Source organism: Piliocolobus tephrosceles, chromosome 1 (genome assembly GCF_002776525.5).
Source record: "Piliocolobus tephrosceles isolate RC106 chromosome 1, ASM277652v3, whole genome shotgun sequence".
Classification (NCBI taxonomy): domain Eukaryota; kingdom Metazoa; phylum Chordata; class Mammalia; order Primates; family Cercopithecidae; genus Piliocolobus; species Piliocolobus tephrosceles.
In genome coordinates, this window is record NC_045434.1 from 49,773,478 (window position 1) to 49,794,076 (window position 20,599).

Consider the following 20,599-nt stretch of genomic DNA (forward strand, 5'->3'; position numbering starts at 1 on the left):
CGAGCTGTCAAATACTTAACAGCCTGTGATTAGCGCCTTCAGGAGGGGTGTCTAGCTTTAACTTTAACTGGAAAGTTAAACTTGAAGTTCCTGGAATCTTGCAAAACTGATATAAGCTCCCAGATTAAGTAGATAGGGAGACAGACTCTGGCCAAGTGCGCAGTGGCAGGCACGGAGGTGCAAGCCGGCGGCACCGCCAGGGACTAGCCGCGCAGGCGTAGGCGGCACAGCCGCAGGTCCCTTCCACCGCAGGTCCCGAAGCCGCGGATATTCTGAACCACGAAGTGTAAGGCAGTCACAGCCTCTTTCCTAAAAGCTCTGGCCATTCAGCAGGAATCGCTGCCCTCACTTCCTGCAGTAGGGTGGCTAAGTTTAGCATACAAGAATGCAGGACGCCCGGTTAAACTAGAATTGTAGACAAACACCAGAAAACTGTTCCGTTTTTCCTATGTCCAGTGCAGTATTTGGGACACAACTGGACTAAGAATCATTCGCTCTTTAAGTGAAATTCCAACTGATCGCGGCGTCTTGTATTTTTATCTAATAATTCACAAAGGATGGTCTAAGCGAACATGAGTCAAACATTTTCAACAGGAGAGTCACAGGCTCCTGAAGTCAGCACAGCCGCGGAGGCACCCTTCTCTACCCATCCCTCGAGCGCCTCCGCGTGTTATGACTCAGAGCCCAAGCTCTAGCCCGCCTAGCCCACCTGGGGCCGGGGCAGAGGGGCGCCTCGGCCCACCGCTCCCTCCAGACTCCCGCAAGGCCAGCGCACCACGCAGGGGCGCTCCTGCCCGCCGACCCCGTACCCAGAGGCCGCAGCCGCCGCAGCTCTTGCAGCTCCCGCAGCTCCCGCCGCCCTGTCAAGCCAGCCTGCCAAGCCGCTCCTGCTCCGAACTAGCCGCGTCCCCGCCAGCGCCACGCGGTGCCAGAACATGATCAGAGCCCTGAACCGCAGAAAGCTGTATCGCCGGCCGGACACCGCGGATCCTAGGAACCCGCCTCCTCCGGCCCGGACCCCGCCTTGCCCCGCCCCATCCCGCCCCTTCGGGCTGCCCGCGCCGCCGCCTGTCACCTCTACTCTGCAGAGCGTGTCCTTCCAGGGCGGCCTCGAGCTTGGATTCTGGCGGGTGCCGCCCACATGTAAACATCCTTCAGAGGGGACAGACGGCTCCCTTGTTTATCTCGAGGGTTCATCCAAGCCCCGCCTCTGGTTTCTTTTAGATTTAGGGACGCTCATAAAGGCTCCCAGGCACGTGGAAGCAGTGCATGAGGATGGCAGACATGCTGGGGAAACGGAGAAGGAAAAACATGACTATCCAAAAAAAGAATCAAAGTGGCGCCTCAGATGTTTGCACCTACCTGTTAGACAAGTTTTTGTGTGGATGAAATAAGAGCCTAAATATATCCTTTTATAATTAGGCAGTTGGTCGAGACTCAATATAAATTATGGGGATACTGGGGTTTACACCCGTAATTAAAAGAAAAACTCCAATGTTGAAGGTTTACTCCAAAGAAGACAAAGATTATTTACCACCAGCTAAAAAAAAAAAAAAAATTAGGAAACAAAACAAAAGAAATTAGCACAGAGATGTTTCGCCATGGCTTTGAAAATGGGCGATTGCTGCTGACAGGGTTATCTAAGCCACTCAGTGATGGTAATAATAGCCTTTGTGCGTCACTATTTAAGGTTGGGGGTAAGTCTTTATTTGACACTGAAATTCATCTTAAAGTCAAAGGTCAAATGGTACATCTAAAATTCTAAACAATTGCTACAACAATCCAAACCTTTTTTCATTCTTCATGTTCAACTAAGTGTAAAATTTATGTTACCAAAGTATAAAATAAGAACTTCTATTTCTGACAGTTCTTTTCCAATATCCAAATGGGCTATGTTTGATTACTTAATAAAAGGATGGAAGTTAGTTGCAAAAACAAATACTCCCAAAGGGTATGAATTCATTCTTTATAAAGACAAATTTGACTTTAAAAATTAAGGTTGTGGCCAGGAGCGATGGCTCACTCCTGTAATCCCAGCATTTTGGGAAGCCTAGGTGGGCCGATCACCTGAGGTTGGGAGTTCAAGACCAGCCCCTCCAACATGGAGAAACCCCCGTCTCTACTAAAAACACAAAATTAGCCAGGTGTGGTGGCGCATGCCTGTAATCCCAGCTACTCTGGAGGCTGAGGCAGGAGAATCGCTTGAACCCATGAAGCAGAGTTTGCAGCGAGCCAAGATCACACCATTGCACTCCAGCCTGGGCAACAAGAGCAAAACTCTGTCTCATAAATTAAATAAAATAAAAATTAAGATATATTATCTATAGTGCTGTGGACTTTCAAATTTTTTTATAAAACTATTTTGGAAATTTACAGTGTTATGTTAGTCTTGAAGTCGAATTTTACCTCATTATCTCAAATTGTTTTACAAAATAAAGATCATTATGAGGTGAACTGATCATGTTATAATTTAACTTTAATACAGTATAGATGGACTATATCAAGCACAGAATTCATTGTACAGATTTTTTTAAGGATTTCAGAATGTAAGTACTTCAGAACAAAGTGTTATGCTTGAATTCAGCAAATATATTAATAAATATATTGATAATTTTCAACTTATTTGTGCTTCATGGGGTAGCTACAGAAGTGATGATTATTTTTGGTCACAGTTGTGATGATTGCAATAGCAAGTTAAGAAATATGTCAGCAGACAGTAGAACGGTGGTTGCCAGAGCCTGGGGGAAGGCGGAAGTGGGGAGATGTTGGTCAAAGGGTATAGAGTTTCAATTATACCAGACAGGTAAGTTCTAGAGAGCTAAAGTACAGCAATATGACTATAGTTAGGAAAATTGCAATGTATGCTTGAAATTTGCTAAGAGGGTAGATCTTGTGTTCTCACACCCGCACAGAAAGAAAGAAAGTGGGGCCGGGTGCGGTAGCTCACGCCTGTAATCCTAGCACTTTGGGAATCTGAGATGGGCAGATCAGCTGAGATCAGGAGTTCAAGACCAGCCTGGCCAATATGATGAAACCCCATCTCAACTAAAAATACAAAAATTAGCAGGACGCGGTAGCACGTGCCTGTAATCCCAGCTACTCGGGAGGCTGAGACAGGAGAATCACTTGAACCTGGGAGGGAGAGGTTGCAGTGAGCCAAGATTGGGTCACTGCACTCCAACTTGGGCGACAGAGTGAGACTCTGTCTGTAAAGAAAGAGAAAGAAAAAGGAAGAAAGAGAAGAAAAGGAAATAGAAAAGAAAATGGTAAATGTGAAAGGTGGTGGCTATGTTAATTAGCTTGATTGTGATAGTTATTATACAGGGTATCATGCTTGGGAATGAATGTTTGTCCCCTCTGACACATATGTTGAAACTCTCCAATGTGGCAGTGTTGAGAGGTGGGGCCTTTGAGAGATGGCTGGGCATGACAGCTGGAACATGAATGAATGGATTAATGGGTGATCATGGGAGTAGAACTGGCAACTTTATAAAACAGAGTTCTCTTCTCCCTTCTCCCATGATGTCCTACACGGCTCGAGGAATCTGCAGAGAGTTCCCACCAGCAAGAAGGTCATTACTAGATGTGACTTCTTGACCTTGCACTTCTCAGCATTCAATACTGTAAGAAATACTTTATACACAAATTGCTCAGCTTCAGATATTCTGTTATAAGCAATAGAAAATGGACTAAGACATATACATGTATCAAAATATCAGCTTGTGCATTTTAAAAGTGGTGTCTCACACCTGTAATCCCAGCACTTTGGGAGGCTGAGGCAGGTGGATCACAAGGTCAGGAGTTCGAGACCAGCCTGGCCAATATGGTGAAACCCCGTCTTTACTAAAAATACAAAAAAATTAGCCAGGCGTGGTGGCGCATGCCTGTACTCCCAGCTACTCTGGTGGCTGAGGCAGGAGAACTGCTTGAACGTGGGAGGTGGAGGTTGCAGTGAGCCAAGATGGCGCCACTGCATTGCATCCTGGGTGACAGAGTGAGACTCCATCTCAAAAAATAAAAAAGAAGTTGCTGGCATGAAGTGAAGGCAGGCCAACTGGAAGGGAAGCATCCTATGTAACTGGTTTGAGAAGCATATTTGGAAAGCTGGTAGTCATTAGCCAAGTTCTAATTGTTCTGGTCTGTTTGCTCGAAGTTGGAGTTTTATTGTCATGTATATTCTGCCCATTATCCATTTATACATTCAGTCCCTCACCATTAAATGATGGGATTCCATAGTTACCCTCTTGTTCCTGCATTCTATAAATTTTATGTGCTCACCATGTGCCAGGCACTGTAGTGAACAGCACAGAAATGACACTAGCATTCATGAAAATCTAGGATAATACATAAGAGGAAAACCTAAATTGAAATTGATATTTGCGAAGGAATGGCAGAAGAAGAACTTGTAACCTAAAGTTTTAACAAGAGTAAGAGTTAGGCAGACAAGGTGGGGGCAGAGGGAGAAGGAAGGGGAAGAGCGCTACAGGTGGTGAGGCCGAAGACAAAAGCTATTACATGCTTTCCATACAGAATATTTTTTATTTAATTTGATTTGAAATGTAGCCATGTTCAAAATTTTAGTTTGTTGGTTTAAAAAAGCAAGCATGACTTAGATCTGTGCTTCCATATTTAAAAATCTGTGTTGAAAAGCAAATAAACCAACAAATCTATTTCTGTCATATGCCTTACTTTTACTGCCCTCTACTTTCTTTCCTTGGTTTGGCAAAGGCTATTTATTAGATATTCTTTAAAGTTTTTATTGAATTGGGTTTGCTGCTTCTTTTCATTGGAAATTCAACATGTTTGTTATTTTTCTGCTGTACCAGTAGCCAACCAGACTGAGATCAGACCATCATCCCACAGCCCCAACAGATCCCTATATAATATTGGAGCACCTTAGAACAATTATCAATACAGGTACAATTTATGCTAGGAGATGCATGATGAGTCAAGCTCAACTAAATTCTGAAAACAAAACAAAACAAAACCAAAACAAAACCCAATATAGGTAATGGTTAGTTTTATGTGTCAACTTGACCAGACCATGGATGCCCAGGTATTTGGCCAGTAGGTGTTTCTGTGAGGGCATTTTGGAAAGAAATTAACATTTAAATTTGAAGACCGAGTAAAGCAGATTGCCCTCCATAATGTGTGTGGGCTTTATCAAATCAGTTGGAGGTCTGAATAGGACAAAATGATGACTCTCCTCCAGGTACGAAAGAATTCTCCTGCTGGATGGCCTTGGAACTGAATATTAGCTCTTCCTGCCTGATGGCCTTCAAACTGGACAATTGAATCTCCTTGGTTCTGCAGAAGCTTTCTGGCCTTTGGACTCCAACTAGAACATTGATTCAGCAGATATTAAACTTGCCAGCCTCCATAATCATGTGAGTGAATTCCTTTCAATAAATCTCTTTTTATATATTCTATTTCTCTGGAGAACCCTGACCAACACAATATTCAATTGTTATTTTATTCAACATAAAAAACTATTGTTCCATTTCTTTTTTTAAAGTTATTTCTATCCTTAGAGTTCCTGAGACATCAGTTTCGATTCAGTAAGTCTCTAAGTCCTTTTCTCTGTAAAATTCCCACACAAGGCTATACTTAACAGTGATGGTAATGAGATTTAATCACAAGTCTCTAGTACCCATGTTACCAAAGCTCCACTACATGTTCCAAACACTGAACAAAGACCTAGCAAGCTGTTTGCTATCTGATAGGGGATCTGATATGGGCATAGTCAGGACTGCAGTAGTGATAGAAGTCTGTTCAACTCCCCCTACTTATAGACAAAGTGAAGAGCAGCCTCTGCCATTCAGAATCTTGACTGGCACTAACAGCTAGATCATTACGTTCTCCTGTTAAATAAAAATAAATTCAGAGTACCAACAACCAGATAAAACCACTCTGTGACCATAATGAATCAAGACAAAACAAGGACTGGGTATGGGGGCTCACATCTGTAATTCCAGCAATTTGGGGGGGCCAAGGCAGGAGGATTGCTTAAAGCCAGAAGTTTGAGACCAGCCTAGGCAATAAAGGGAGACCCTGTCTCTACACAAAATAAAAAGTTAGCCAGGTGTGTGCCTATAGTCCCAGCTACTTGGGAGGCTGAGGTAGGAGGATCGCTTGAGCCCAGGAGTCTGAGGTTGCAGTAGCTATGATCACCACTGTACTCCAGTCTGGGCAACAGAGCAAGACTCTGTCTCTAAAAAACAAAATAAGACAAAACAAGACCAATCAGTAATAATCATAGCTTAACACGGATCCCCAAATGACCACTTTGAGTGACTTCTACTTCTTTGCCACTTACAGTTTTAGCCTCACTTTATTCTTCCCACCTTCTAAATAGAGAAAAATACAACTCTGCAGGCCAAATCTGTTTGCTGCAGCAGTTATGATTCAGAATTCTGTTGTTATATATAGTCTGGCCATTTCCCATTCCTATATTGTCTCTCACCATTAAGTGATGGGATTCCACAAATAAACTCTTATTCCTGCATTCAATAAACATTATGTGTCCACCATATGCCAGGCACTGTAGTGAACAGTATAGAAATGAATCTAGCATTCATGAAAATCTAGGAGAATAGAATACATGGGCGGGAAATCTACACTGAATTTGAGAATTTGGGAAGGCATATCAGAGGAAGTAACTCCTGACCCATGTTTTAACAAACATTGTGTTAGAATAGTTTAAACATTTTTTAAAGAGTTAAACAAACAAAGAAGAATATATGAATGAATCACATGTAGCTCGCAAAAGCCTAAAATATTTTTTATCTGACTCTTTCCAGAAAAAGTTTCCCGATCTCTATTCTAGAGAAAATTAAGAGACCCAATCATAAAATTACCCTTGCTTTGTGATAGGAACCATTATAGAGCAAAGCCCCATATCATTGAATGCTTTCCAAAATTACCTTATCCAAAACCAAAATTGAACAGGTCTAGCCTAACACCTTCTTACAGAAATACCACACAGATACACATAATATGTGGTCTCAATTATAGCAAACAGTCAATAAACTTAACTTTGTTTGACCAAAAAATGTGTGTTAAAAGCAGGGGTCAGCAAACTGGAGCCAAATCCTATCTGTGGTCTGTTTTTGTATGGCCTAAAAGCTAAGAAAGAGTATTACTTCTTTTTTTTTTTTTCCTTGAGACAGAGTCTTTGCTCTGTCACCCAGGCTGGAGTGTGATGGTGCAATCTCAGCTCACTGCAGCCTCGACCTTCGGGGCTGAAGCAATCCTCCCACCTCGGAATCCCGAGTAGCAGGGACTACAGATGTGTGCCACCATGCCCAGCTAATGTTTTAGTTTTTGTAGAGATGGGGTCTTGTTATGCTCCTCAGGCTGCGCTCAAATTCCTGGGCTCGAGCCACCCTGCCACCTCAGCTTTCCAAAGTGCTGGGATACAGCTGTGAGCCACTGCACCCGGAATTTTTTACATTTTAAAAAGTTGTTTCAAAACAAACCAATACAGAAAAATACTTCACAGAGCCCTTATGTGGCCGCAAACCCTAAAATATTTAATATTTAGCTCTTTACAGTAAAGAATTTGCCACCTCCTGATCAAGAACTGTGAAGAATCAGATATTTTATTCTCCTTGCAAGCTGACAGATTAGTTTTTGCAAGTTTCATGAATGCTGACACAGAGACAACACACTTGGATCAACAATGAAGGGCTTTATTACTGAAAGCAGTAACCAGAGTGTCAACGTATTTGTCCTGGTTTCCTGAGCCCCAGTTCCAACAGGGAGGCATGGAAGGTCAGATGACAGCAGTATATAGTGGGTTATTATTATTGTTATTATTTTTGAGACACTGTCTCACTCTGTCACCCAGGCTGGAGTGCAGTGCCATGATCTCAGCTCACTGTAGCCTTGATCTCCCAGGCTCAAGCCATCCTCCCACCTCAGCCCCATCGAAGTAGCTGGGACTACAGGTACACACTACCAGAACAATCTGATTTTGTACTTTTTGTAGAGATCGGGTTTCGCCATGTGGCCCAGACTGGTCTCAAACTCCTGGACTCATGCAATCTGCCTGCCTTGGCCTACCAGTGTGTTGGGATTGCAGGCATGAGCCACCGCACCCGACCCACAGTGTTTTTTTTCTTTTCTTTTCTTTTCTTTTCCTTTGTTTTCTTTTCTTTTCTTTTCTTTTCTTTTCTTTTCTTTCTTTTCTTTAGACAGAGTCTCGCTCTGTCTCTGTCACCAGGCTGGAGTGCAGTGGCGCCATCTCGGCTCACTGCAACCTCCTCCTCCTAGGTTCAAGTGATTTTCCTGACTCAGCCTCCAGAGTAGCTGGGACTACAGGCACATGTCACCATGGCTAATTTTTGTATTTTTAGTAGAGACAGGGTTTCACCATGTTGGCCAGGTTGGTCTCAATCTGATCTGCCTGCCTTGGCCTCCCAAAGTACTGGAATTACAGGGGTGAGCCTGTAATCCCAGCCCTGTAATCTGTGCCCGGCCCCCACAGTGGGTTATTTTTTAAGATAATTACCCAGGGCCAAAGGTCTAGGAACGAATATTACAGCAAGATGCAATCAAGCCAGTCCTCTTCACCTGGTGAATGAGCAGTAGTCATGATGTTGCAGGACTTTTCCTTAGTTCAGCTAAAGACGGGGTTCCTTGTCCCACGGCCATGAAAATGCAGGCTCGCAGACAATTTGAATGGTGAGTAAGATAGGGTTTTATCGGGTGAAAAGGAAGAAAATGGGGAAACAGGGACTCTTGCTAGGCCAGAGTCCCTGCTAGAGCGCTTCCTACTCAGCAGTTCAAATCCCAATTTCCACACAGAAGAGATGGGGCCAGGCTTTCTGCTGCTGCAAACATCATGAACTTCCTGAGGCTCCACCTCTGTGGGCAGGCTGGTTGGAGTTTCTCCAGGGACTCCTTCCCACATGGCTGTCTCAGTGCTGCGGCTACCTTCATGTATTTAGTTACCTATGTGATGAGCTACAGCAACTACTCAGAATCAGCAGAAAGATAGTTCTGCAATTTGGCATCCTCAGCAAGAACATGCAGGAGTGCTCAGGGCCTGTGGTGAACTAACTCTGCCTACAGTGTGCCCCTGATGATATTTGTTTGCAAGTCATTGACAGAAGTGAAGTTTCCACCAAGATTCAGCTGAGACCTCGCTGCTGCAGGCTAAGATCCTGAACTCTCTAGTGTGGACATCACATCTGGAATCTTGTGTCTTCTCCTGACTGAGGCCCCCAGGCACACAGGGAGGAGGTAAGTTTATACTGAATTGAGCTCCAATATTTTATTGAAGTTCTTCACATTGAATTTTGTTTTGTTTTCTTAGGAATGAGGTACCCTGGCATCCTTCCATTATCTGATCAGACTTGTAATAACGTTCCTTGGCAAAACTGTTGTCTAGTCTTCCAGCAGTTCCTTTTATGGTCCGTCTGCTTACCAATTTGTCAACTTTAGAGAAAAAGTCTACAAGAAGATACCAGGCAGAGGCCCTACAGTTCTATCCTTGTGCTGGCCCTGGGGGCTGGGAAGTTCAGAAGGTCTCCTCAGACCACTGTCTTTGAACCAACTTTGCCTTGAGTCTCCATCACAAATTATACAAAGACATCCTCCTTAATTTTGTCTTTGTGTTCATACTTTGTTTAATTTTATCTGCTTGGAATCAGGAGGTTTGTCCACCCCATGTTTGGTGACCATTAACCTTTAGCCAATTTATAAAGACATGAGTTACACAAATGCCATTTTAGGGAACACTGCAGTACTCATAAGGCCTTCTTAATTAAAACCTGCTTCCTTCTTGACAAAACATACTTCCCTTATGTTTTCACACTATAATATTAACTTGTATGTTTATCTAACTGGTACAGTTTTACCAGAGACAATCTGGGATTACAATACCCACTTTAGCTATTTTTGACAAGAATAAGATTGTTCATATGAGAGGTGCTTTAGAGCAAAAAGTGAGGAAGCCTTCATGAGGAAATTTTCTTGTTTGTCTAAAAAAGAGAGTATTTCATTTAATGTAGGAGACATCCTTTGTGTTCTTACTTTGAAAATAAGTGTTGGGTTTTTCACTGTATGGGTGGATAAAATTGTCCAGGGCCCAAGTTGTTCTTTAAATCAGCTATTATAATGCTCTTTTGTGTGCGTACATGTTAAAATGAGTATTTCCATATCTAAACTTTCTCTTTTTCTCAGAGAAAGCATAATTAGCCTTTTAAGGTGGTAATTTTATATTTATCTGAAGTCAAATCTCTCATCTTGTTCTGTTTCTCTTTCTGTTTTATTCCTCTCTTAGAAAATTCTAAAGATTGGCTGGGCACGGTGGCTCAAGCCTGTAATCCCAGCACTTTGGGAGGCCGAGACGGGAGGATCACGAGGTCAGGAGATTGAGACCATCCTGGCTAACATGGTGAAACCCCGTCTCTACTAAAAAATACAAAAAAAAACTAGCCGGGCGAGGTGGCAGGCGCCTGTAGTCCCAGCTACTCAGGAGGCTGAGGCAGGAGAATGGCAGGAACCCGGGAGGCGGAGCTTGCAGTGAGCTGAGATCCAGCCACTGCACTCCAGCCTGGGCGACAGAGCAAGACTCCATCTCAAAAAAAAAAAAAAAAAGAAAAAGAAAATTCTAAAGATTAACCAATCAAAAACCTAAACAAAGAACCAAAACATTCAGTCATTGTGTGCTCACTCTAAGAATACATAGTTTAGATAAACGATCACGTAAAAGCAAACAAAAAAAGTCATCAAAGTACTCATTTTGGCAGCACGTACACTAAAAAGGCTGAATAGCCCTTGTTACCATACTTACAAGGTAAAAAGACAAGTCCTTAGTTATTTCCAAGATAAAAGAAGAACTTTTAGCATGATTCAGAATCTTTAAATTTCAATACCATATAAAAGTAATGTCAATACAATATTTTGTTTTGAACAGGACCACGGTTAAACATCTCATGATTTAAACTTCCTATATTTCCTATGTTGGTTTTATGAGTTAAATAAATTATCATTGCTTCTATGACATGTTTAACTTTCCATATATAAATGTAAATATGTGTATATACATATATAAATAAAATATTTGTGATTGTATTCATGCAATGCAAGAGTAATAATATCTTTTTAGGGGTAAAATTTAGGAAATTCTTACAGTGCTACAATAAGTATTTACTGTGATAGCAAATGTGGTAAATTTCAGAACCTTAACTACGTTCAAGACATTATACAAATGATTAATTTAATTAATAAACAATGTTTTGAAGCCTGAACAGTTTCTAAGTAAAAATATATATGTTTATTTCCATATGTAAGGAATTTGGAAGTTGTCATTTTGTCGTAACATTAAAAAAAAAATGAATAGATTGAAAAATCAACTTTTCTTCGATCGGTGAAAGACAGGAAGATACAGGGCAAACACTGCCCCCAATATTGGAGAGACAGACAGATGAGTACAGGGATTCACAGCTTACCTGAGCAGGGACTCATGAGCGGAAATGGCCACAGAACCAGTGCCAGGATATGAACTTCTTTTTTTTTTTTTTTTTGAGGCGGAGTCTCGCTCTGTCGCCCGGACTGGAGTGCAGTGACCGGATCTCAGCTCACTGCAAGCTCCGCCTCCTGGGTTTACGCCATTCTCCTGCCTCAGCCTCCCGAGTAGCTGGGACTACAGGCGCCCGCCACCTCGCCCGGCTAGTTTTTGTATTTTTAGTAGAGACGGGGTTTCACCGTGTTAGCCAGGATGGTCTCGATCTCCTGACCTCGTGATCCGCCCGTCTCGGCCTCCCAAAGTGCTGGGATTACAGGCTTGAGCCACCGCGCCCGGCCCAGGATATGAACTTCTAAACTGTAATCAATGAATTGCTGGATGCTTAGCGTGGTCAAGTCTGAGAGTTAAAAATTCCAGGGGGATCCAGTCAAGTGGGTGTAGGGGACTCACAATTTTGTGACTCATCCCCAGGAGCTTGACCTGGTTCTCACAGTAAGTATGTTAGGAAAATCCCCACTTGTTTTCAGTAGGGAGAGGGAAAATGAATCATTCTGAAATAGACTAGAGGACTATGTTATTCTTTTTGTTTTTTTTTTTTTTTTTTTTTTTTTTGAGATGGAGTCTCGCTCTCTGTCGCCCAGGCTGGAGTGCAGTGGTGAGTGGTGCCATCTCCACTCACTGCAAGCTCCGCCTCCTGAGTTCATGCTAGTCTCCTGCCTCAGCCTCCCGAGTAGTGGGGACTACAGGCGCCCGCCACTGCGCTCGGCTAATTTTTGTATTTTTAGTAGAGACGGGGTTTCACCGTGTTAGCCAGGGTGGTCTCGATCTCCCAACCTCGTGATCCGCCCGTCTCGGCCTCCCAAAGGGCTGGGATTACAGGCGTGAGCCACCACGCATGGCCGACTATGTTATTCTTAACAAGGCCTGCCCTCAGCAAAAACTAGTTAACTAGAGTCTAACCTGCTGGAGTTTTTTTCAGAGCCTCAGTGACTTGGGGGAAGGAAAACACCAAGTCTAGCCTGCTTTAGCTAGCCTGTCCCAACTAAGGGTGGAAGCAGGAAGGAACTAAGTCCACAGTCCAGAGGCATAGGTTCATTAAAAGACTGCGACCTAATCATAGAACTGCAGAGCACTTGTTCTCCCCCACAACTTACCACCATGTTATTAAAGACCTATTTATAGCACCTGGTCTATCCTTTCCCCTGGTATATCATGTCCAGCTATTAAGAAAAAAATTACATACTAAAAGGAAAAAAAAACAGAATTTGGAGAGACAGAGCAAGCATCAGAACCAGACATGAGCAGAGATGTTGGAATTATTAGACCAAGAATTTAAAACAATGATGAATATGCTAAGGGACTTAGTGGATAAAGTAGACAGTATGCAAGAACAGATGGGCAAGGTAAGCAGAGGAATGAAAATCCTGAAAAAAAAAATGCTAGAGATAAAAAAAAAAAAGACCCCAAAAAAAAACAACACCGCTGTAAGAGAAATGATGAACGCCTTTGGTGGGCTTATTAGTAGAACGAAATGGCTGAGGAAAGAATCTCCAACTTAAAGGATCTCTCACCAGAAAACTCCAAAACTGAACAGCAAAGAGAACAAAGATTGAAAAAACAAAACGGGGCCAGGCGCAGTGGCTCAGTCCTGTAATCCCAGAACTTTGGGAGGCCCAGATGGGCAGATGACGAGGTCAGGAGATCGAGACCATCCCGGCTAACATGGTGAAACCCCATATCTACTAAAAAATAAAATACAATAAAAATTAGCTGGCCATGGTGGCAGGTGCCTGTAGTCCCAGATATTTGGGAGGCTGAGGCAGAAGAATGGCGTGAACCGCGGAGGCGGAGGTTGCAGTGAGCCGAGATTGCACCACTGCACTCCAACCTGGGTGACAGAGCGAGACTCCATCTCAAAACAAAACAAAACAAAACAAAAAAACCAGAACAGAATATTCAAGGACTGTGGGACAACTATAAAAAGTATAATGTACATATAATGGAAATATCAGAAGGAGAAGAAAGAAAAAGAAGAAATATTTGAAGCAATAAAGATTTTTAAACTCTTCAAATTGGCCAGGTGTAGTGGCTCACACCTGGAATTCCAGCACTCTGGGAGACCAAGGTGGGTAGGTTGGTCACCTGAGGTCAGGAATTTGAGACCAGCCCCGGCCAACATGGTGAAACCCTATCTCTACTAAAAATACAAAAAATTAGTTGGGTGTGGTGGTGCATACCTGTAATCCCAGCTGCTCGGGAAGCTGAGGCAGGAGAATCATTTGAACTTGGGAGACAGAGGCTGCAGTGAGGCAAGATCGCACCATTGCACTCCAGCCTGGGTGACAGAGTGAGACTCCACCTCAAAAAGAAAGAAAGAAAGAAAGAGAGAGAGAGAGAGAGAGAGAGAGAGAGAGAGACAGAAAGAAAGAAAGAAAGAAAGAAAGAAAGAAAGAAAGAAAGAAAGAAAGAAAGAAAGAAAGAAAGAAAGAAAGAAAGAAAGAGACAGACAGAGAGAGAGAAAGAGAGAAAGAGAAAGAAAGAGAGAGAGAGAGAGGGAGAAAGGGAGGGAGAGAGACAAAATGCAAACATATAAAATGCTCAATTAAAACCCCAAACAGCTGGGCACAGGGGCTCAGGCCTATAATCCCAGCATTTTGGGAGGCTGAGGCAGGAGGATTGCTTGAGCCTAGGAATCTGATCCAGCCTGAAAAACAAAGTGGGTCACTGTCTCTATAAAAAATTTAAAATTTAGCTGGGTGCAGTGGTGTAAACCTGTAGTCTCAGCTACTCTAGAGGTTTCCCTGGGAGGATCACTGGAGCCCAAGACTTTGAAGCCACAGTGAGCCGTGATCATACCATTAGGTTCCAGCCTGGATTACAGAGCAAGACTCTGTCTCTCTCTAACACACACACACACGTGCATTCGCACGCGCACACACACACACATACACAGAGCAGAAAAATTGTGGCAGACATACATAGGAACAGAGAACAAGGGCAACAAATAGAAAGCAATAACAAATACAGTATTAGTCTAACTTTATCAATAATCACTTTGAACATCAATGGTCTAACTGCAACAATGAAAAGACATTGTCAGAGTGGTTCAAAAATATGAGACCCAACTCTATGTTGTCCACAAGAAACCCACTTTAAATATAAATACACCTATAGATAAAAAGTAAATAAACGGAGAAAAATACATCATGCTAACACTAATCAAAAAAAAGTAGGAGTACCTATTTTAATTTCAGACAGAGCAGACTTCAAAGCAAGAAAAGTTTGTTGGGATAAAGAAGAACATTACGTAATGATAAAGGGTCAATTCTCCAAGAAGACAGAACAATCCTTAATGTGTAAGTGCTTAATAACAGAGAGTCAAATTATATAAGGCAAAAAACTGATGGAACTACAAGGAAAAATAGATGAATCCATTATTATAGTGGAAGATTTCAATACCCCTGTATCAGATATGAACAGAACTAGCAGGCAGAAAATCAATAAGGACGCAATTGAACTCAACAACACCATCGGTCATCTTAATAGAGTTGCTATCTATAGACCATTCAACAGCAGCAGAATAAACATTCTTCCTAAACATGCAAGGAACATTCGCCATGACAGACCACATTTTGGGCCATAAAACACACTTTAGCAAATTTAAAATTATATAAATCATACAATATCTACTCTCAGACCACAATGAAATTAAACTAGAAATCAGTAATAGGAAGATAGCTAGAAAATTCCAAAATATGTCGAGTTTAAACAATCCACTTCTAAATAACACATAAGTCAAAGAAGAAATCTCAAGATAAAATTTAAAATATTTTGAGCTACAAGAAAATAAAAACATAACTTACCAAAGTGTATGGGAGGAAGCAAAGTAGTGTTTAGAGGGAAATTTGTAGCATTAAATGTATACATTAGAAAAGAAGAAAGACCTAAAAATCAATAATCTAAACTTCTACCTCAGGAAACTAGAAAGAGAAGAGCAAATTAAATCTAAAGTAAGCAAAAAAAAAAAAAAAAAAAAAAAGGAAAAAATAAAAGTTAAAGCATAAACTGGTAAAACTGAAAGTAAAAAAATCAGTAACCACACCAAAAGCTGGTTCTTTGAAAAGGTCAATGAAATCAATGAACCTTTTAGCCACGCTAAGAAGAGAGAGGACACAAATTACTAAAATCAGAAATAAAAGAGGGGACATTTCTACAGATGACATGAACATTAAAAGGATAATAACAAATGCTGTGAACAACTATATCCCACTAATTTCATAACCTAGATAAAATGGAACCCCTTGAAACACACAATCTGCCAAAACTCCCACAAGAAGAAACAATCTGAATAAGCCTATATATATCAAATACATCAAATAAATAATTAACCTTCCTAAAGTACCCAACCCATAATAATTCCCTGGAATAAACTATGACTATGTTGTTGTTTGCTTACTCTCTGGATGGACTGAGGTTTTTCCTTGCTAGGGAGCTATAACTCCACACACTGATTTATAGCCCACACACTGAGCTATAACTCCACACACTCCTCAAACTTTAGGAAAAGTAAAGAGAACTAACAGAGTCCTAAAACTAAAATTATCAACACGTTCAAAGAACAGAAATGTCATAGCCCTTCAAATTGCCATTAGTAATGATTGATTGATGACAATAAATTAACCCCTCTGGAACCCACAGACTATCTCTTCTTGAATTAACAGCCTCCCCCTACCCATGTATTTGAAAATTTTACTTTCAATCCTAGGTTCTACCATTACAGAGTAATATAAATAAATGCTTCATGAGACTTATGATACCTGCCAAATTATCACTAGTAGGTTCAACTGCATTTCCAAAATACTTGCCTAAACAGACTTTGATTGCTCTAAAACCTGGGGATTTGGTCCTTTGGAAAAGGAACCAGAATAAAACTGCTCTTGAGCATTGGTGGAAAGAACCTTATCGGGTACTGTTAGCAATTGAGGTAGTGGTTTAAACTCTGAGGTAATGATGTTGGATCCATCGTTTCCAACTAAACATACCACTTTCTTCTGATTGCTGGGCATTTATTCTAACAGAAGACTTAAAACTAAAAATTTTTAGGAATTCTTCAGGAGCTAATATCTGGAGATGTGGACTGCTTTTGCCCAAGACAAAGAAACCACATGATTTTTCTGTTTTTTTCTAATTAATTTTTTAAATTTTCAGCTCTACCATTAATCTTGCCTTTTATTGTATTTTGACATCCTCTGATGAACCAGTATTGGTAGGGCAATTATAAGGGTACTTATATAAAAACAAAAATGATCTACAATTGCTTTTGTAGACACAGGGTCTAGGTATGTTGCCCAGGCTGGTCAGGAAAAAATGATCTACAAATTTCAATGCTTTAACTGTTAAAAGCAACAAATTACTAATGACTTACCTTACCACTTTTTAAAATTCATTAACCTAAAAAACATACAAAAGAGAGACTTCGATCATTATTTGAGTATGAAATAAAATTAAGTATCATTTGAAGGGACTATAGTCAACCCTCCTAATCATGAAATCTTGGCTTCCTTGAGCTTATCTTTCCATTTATTACTTCAACATTTATTAGAAGCTTCCATCCATGTATTAACTTGTTATTTACTAGGAGCTTCCATCAATTTATTAAATTCATCCATTTATTACTAATATGTTCCAAATAACGTGTTAGACAGTAGGATATGATGACACAGGTTTATGGTGTTTCAGTTTTGTGGATGCGGGCAAGTAAACTATAAAGGGAAGTAATATGGTACTGGGTGCTCTGACACAGGTATGAAGAGAGAGTGTGGGGATAGATAAGAGTAGCCAGTTCTTTATAATGTGTGTGTTTTGGGTGAGATTCAGGAGAATACTACGGGGTGAAAACATTAGTGAAACAGAAAAAAATTTCACAAACTCACAGTTGCAGAATGGCTACAGATCATATAGGAAATGAACCACATACTTCTGTATCTGTAGTCCTCTGTGTTGTGAAAAGATTGACTTTTTTTCAAAACAGGTCAAGGAATTTGGTTATGTCAATCACAAAGTTGCCTCTTTTTTCCTTCTGACATGGCAAAAGAAATAAAACAATCCCATAGGATGTGTTTGGTTGGCCATAGTATATTGATTTATCTTAACCGTCTCAAAACGCATGTCAAGGACACCACTGAGCCTTCTGAGTTCCATTAGAAAAATTGGGTAGTCTGGAAGTGTTCTAAGTTGGACCGTTTGGGGTTTCTGTTAGAGCAACTTTCCCATTTACATCTTGGAACAGAGCCTTTTGAATACAGCCCTTCGGGATTGGTGGGGAGAAGGGATCGCGATGGAAAAACTCATCATCCAAAGAATGAAGAGGGAGGATCCAACATTTAGGATATTTTATTGACTTGCTAGGCGCGTTTACCTTATCTTCGTATTAACTCCATTTTCTTCATTAACCAATTGATGCTGTGAAAAGCTATGTAACTTGATCAAGGTCAAACAACAACTAACAAAGAGTAGTACCCAGAACTGTTTTTTTTTTCTGGACTCGGTCTTTTCCACTCAAAACCAACAAAAAACCAAAACTCGTTTTTTTCCACATCAAAGGCAAACAACCCAACCCCCAACCCCAACAACCCCATCCTTTCAAAAGGGCTTCTCCGGATCACTAAGTCCTAGAGGTCTTTGGCTAGGCCTGGGTCCGATCTAGATAGGAAGGTGATTCTAGTGTTCCACAAATCCTTGCCAAATTCCATCCCGGCCAAAGCAGGGGCCCAGGAACCTCTGGTCGCACCCGAGGCAGGTCGTTAAATACTCAGGGCACGTGCTGCGGATGGAAGTGCTGACCCACTGCTCAGGCACTCGCACACCTGTCGCGGCTGGGTGCGCGCCGCGGGGGACTGGGTACGTGCTCCGCGCGCGCGCGCCGGGCAAAGTTCCCCGTACGTGCGCCGTACGTGGGCGCGGTGCCCTAGCGCTCAGCGTTTCAGCGAGTGAGTGGGCTCCATGCCGAGTTGAAGTCTGGGAGGGGCACTTTTCCAGGCCGTCGCGGCTCCCCCTGGCGGCGGACGTGCCGCGCTGGAGGGGCGCAGTCAGGCGTTCTCCGCGGGCAGCCGGCGGCGGGGCCTTTCCTTATAGCGCGGGGTCCTCGGCGGCCTGGGTGGCTACTGCCCCTGCTGCTGTCGTAGGCGAGGACGGCTGTTAGTGCTGCTGCTGTTGGTTCGTCGCGGCGGCGAAGGAGGAGGAGGAAGAGGGCGAGGCGACAGGGGAAGAAGGAGGCAGGCGCGGCGGCAGCGGCGGCGCCCCGGGCCGGCGGAGGCGAGGGGGGTGAAGATGGCGGACGTGCTTAGCGTCTTGCGACAGTACAACATCCAGAAGAAGGAGATTGTGGTGAAGGGAGACGAAGTGATCTTCGGGGAGTTCTCCTGGCCCAAGAATGTGAAGACCAACTATGTAGTTTGGGGGTAAGTCCGGCATGGCTGTGCCAAGGGTGGCAGGGCAGAGTTGGGCGTCCCCAGGCGACCTCTTAACCCCTCCCCCCCCGGTTTCCCCTGGGGATGGGATAAAACGGGTGTTCGGGGAGAAAGTTTCTCTCTGGAGCAGAAGTTGCACTTTTAGGGTAAGGAAAGAAGGGGCGGAGCTCTAGAGCAGTTCATCTCTTTAAATTTTTGAGAAGCCCAAAGGAAAGGTACCGTGGGAGTTTCTGACTTTTACAGTTAATTTTTACCAATAGGTATCGTGTACCAGCGAAGTGTGGGGCTGGTGCACAAGGATACCTGAACATAGGTGCACAAAGGAGCACACCGTCTGGTGCCATAGTCGCCTCTTTTTGTTCTTTATTTTTTCTCTCTTCCAGGCTTCTCCGCTGGTCCTTGCAACTCCTGGTTTATTTCATCTCCTTTAGTTGTTGGGGAGGGGGTTATTCCTGTAGAAGAGAGAAGGGAATCAACTCTAAAGTTAGGACCGGAAGGAAATTTGGTGAATTGGGAAAAGTCGCTAAAGTTTGTGTTAAAGAGGTCTTAAGGAGTTGGTGAAATGAGTGAGCTTTACAGATCTAAGAAATAGATGGTGCGTGTGATTTTCGAAAGTGTATTTTAAAGGGAAGTGTTTTGGAATGTTGGTCCATGTGAAGTTTTATCAGTTTAAGTCATTCAGGAAAACTTATAGAGACGGGTCTAACAGTCATTAGGGGCCTTTTTAATGATGTCACTGTCATTGGTGCGTCGCTTGTAGAATTAGAACCTTGAGCTAGAACTTTCCTACTCATTTTGTTTCTTTGAATGGAAGCTTTATGAAGAGTCGATGAAAAACTAGGGAAATTTAGTTTGTTGGTTGGCATTTATTTATTTATTTATTTATTTATTTTTGAGAGGGAGACTCGCTCAGTCTCCCAGGCTGGAGTGCAGTGGCCTGATCTTGGCTCACTGCAACCTCCGCCTCCTGGCTTCAGGTGATTCTCTTACCTCAGCCTCCTGAGTAGCTGAGATTACAGGCCCCCGCCACCATGCCCTGCTAATTTTTGTATTTTAGTGGAGATGTGGTTTCACCATGTTGGTCAGGCAGGTCTCGAACTTCTGACCTTAAATGATCTGCCCGCCTCTGCTTCCCAAAGTGCTGAGATTACAGGCGTGAGCCACCGCGCCCTGCCTGTTGGTTGGTTTTAAATGTTTTTTGTCTTATGATTTAATTAGCTTTATAAAATGTTGATCAGATGACATTCTGAGTTTCTGGTGTTTTACCCTTTCAAGTGATTTGCATAGATAGAATTACATTTGGTTGGATTTTTAATGAATTTTTTTTTTTCTTTAAACAATGGCTTAAGGAGAACCTAGGGTGTGAAGTGGTTCAATCTGAGGATTAAAAAAATTCCTAAGACTCTGATTTCTACCTCAAAGGAGGTTAACTTAGTCTGAATAGAGGTGATTAAACAGATAAGTTGATGTGAAATGCTTCCTATAATAGTTTATGAAGACAACAGTCATTTCTAGTTGGAGTTATTTAGGGAAGATTCCATAGAATTGTCTTTGGCAAGTTCACATCCAACAAAGTTTACTTGAATGATTGAATGAACACACAAATAAGCTTTAAAGAATAGATAGAAATTTTCTGGGTGAAATGCTGCGTTAA

The 20,599-nt window shown here is 42.2% G+C and overlaps 2 protein-coding genes across 4 annotated transcripts in view; one reads left to right on the forward strand and one right to left on the reverse strand.

The window, feature by feature from the left end:
- Positions 1-1,030, reverse strand: part of GLRX2 (glutaredoxin 2) — a 45,260-nt gene extending 44,230 nt beyond the window's left edge. For all 3 annotated transcript variants that reach the window (XM_026448013.2, XM_023203406.3, XM_023203407.2), the window contains exon 1: positions 810-1,030. In XM_026448013.2, the coding sequence (XP_026303798.1) occupies positions 810-937 (128 nt within the window). In that variant the 5' untranslated portion in view covers positions 938-1,030. The remainder of the gene's footprint in view (positions 1-809) is intronic.
- A 17,374-nt stretch (positions 1,031-18,404) lies between these two features.
- CDC73 (cell division cycle 73) overlaps positions 18,405-20,599 on the forward strand; it is a 137,933-nt gene continuing 135,738 nt past the window's right edge. Inside the window, exon 1 of the mRNA XM_023203404.3 lies at positions 18,405-18,936. Coding sequence (XP_023059172.1) covers positions 18,806-18,936 — 131 coding nt within the window. The 5' untranslated portion in view covers positions 18,405-18,805. The remainder of the gene's footprint in view (positions 18,937-20,599) is intronic.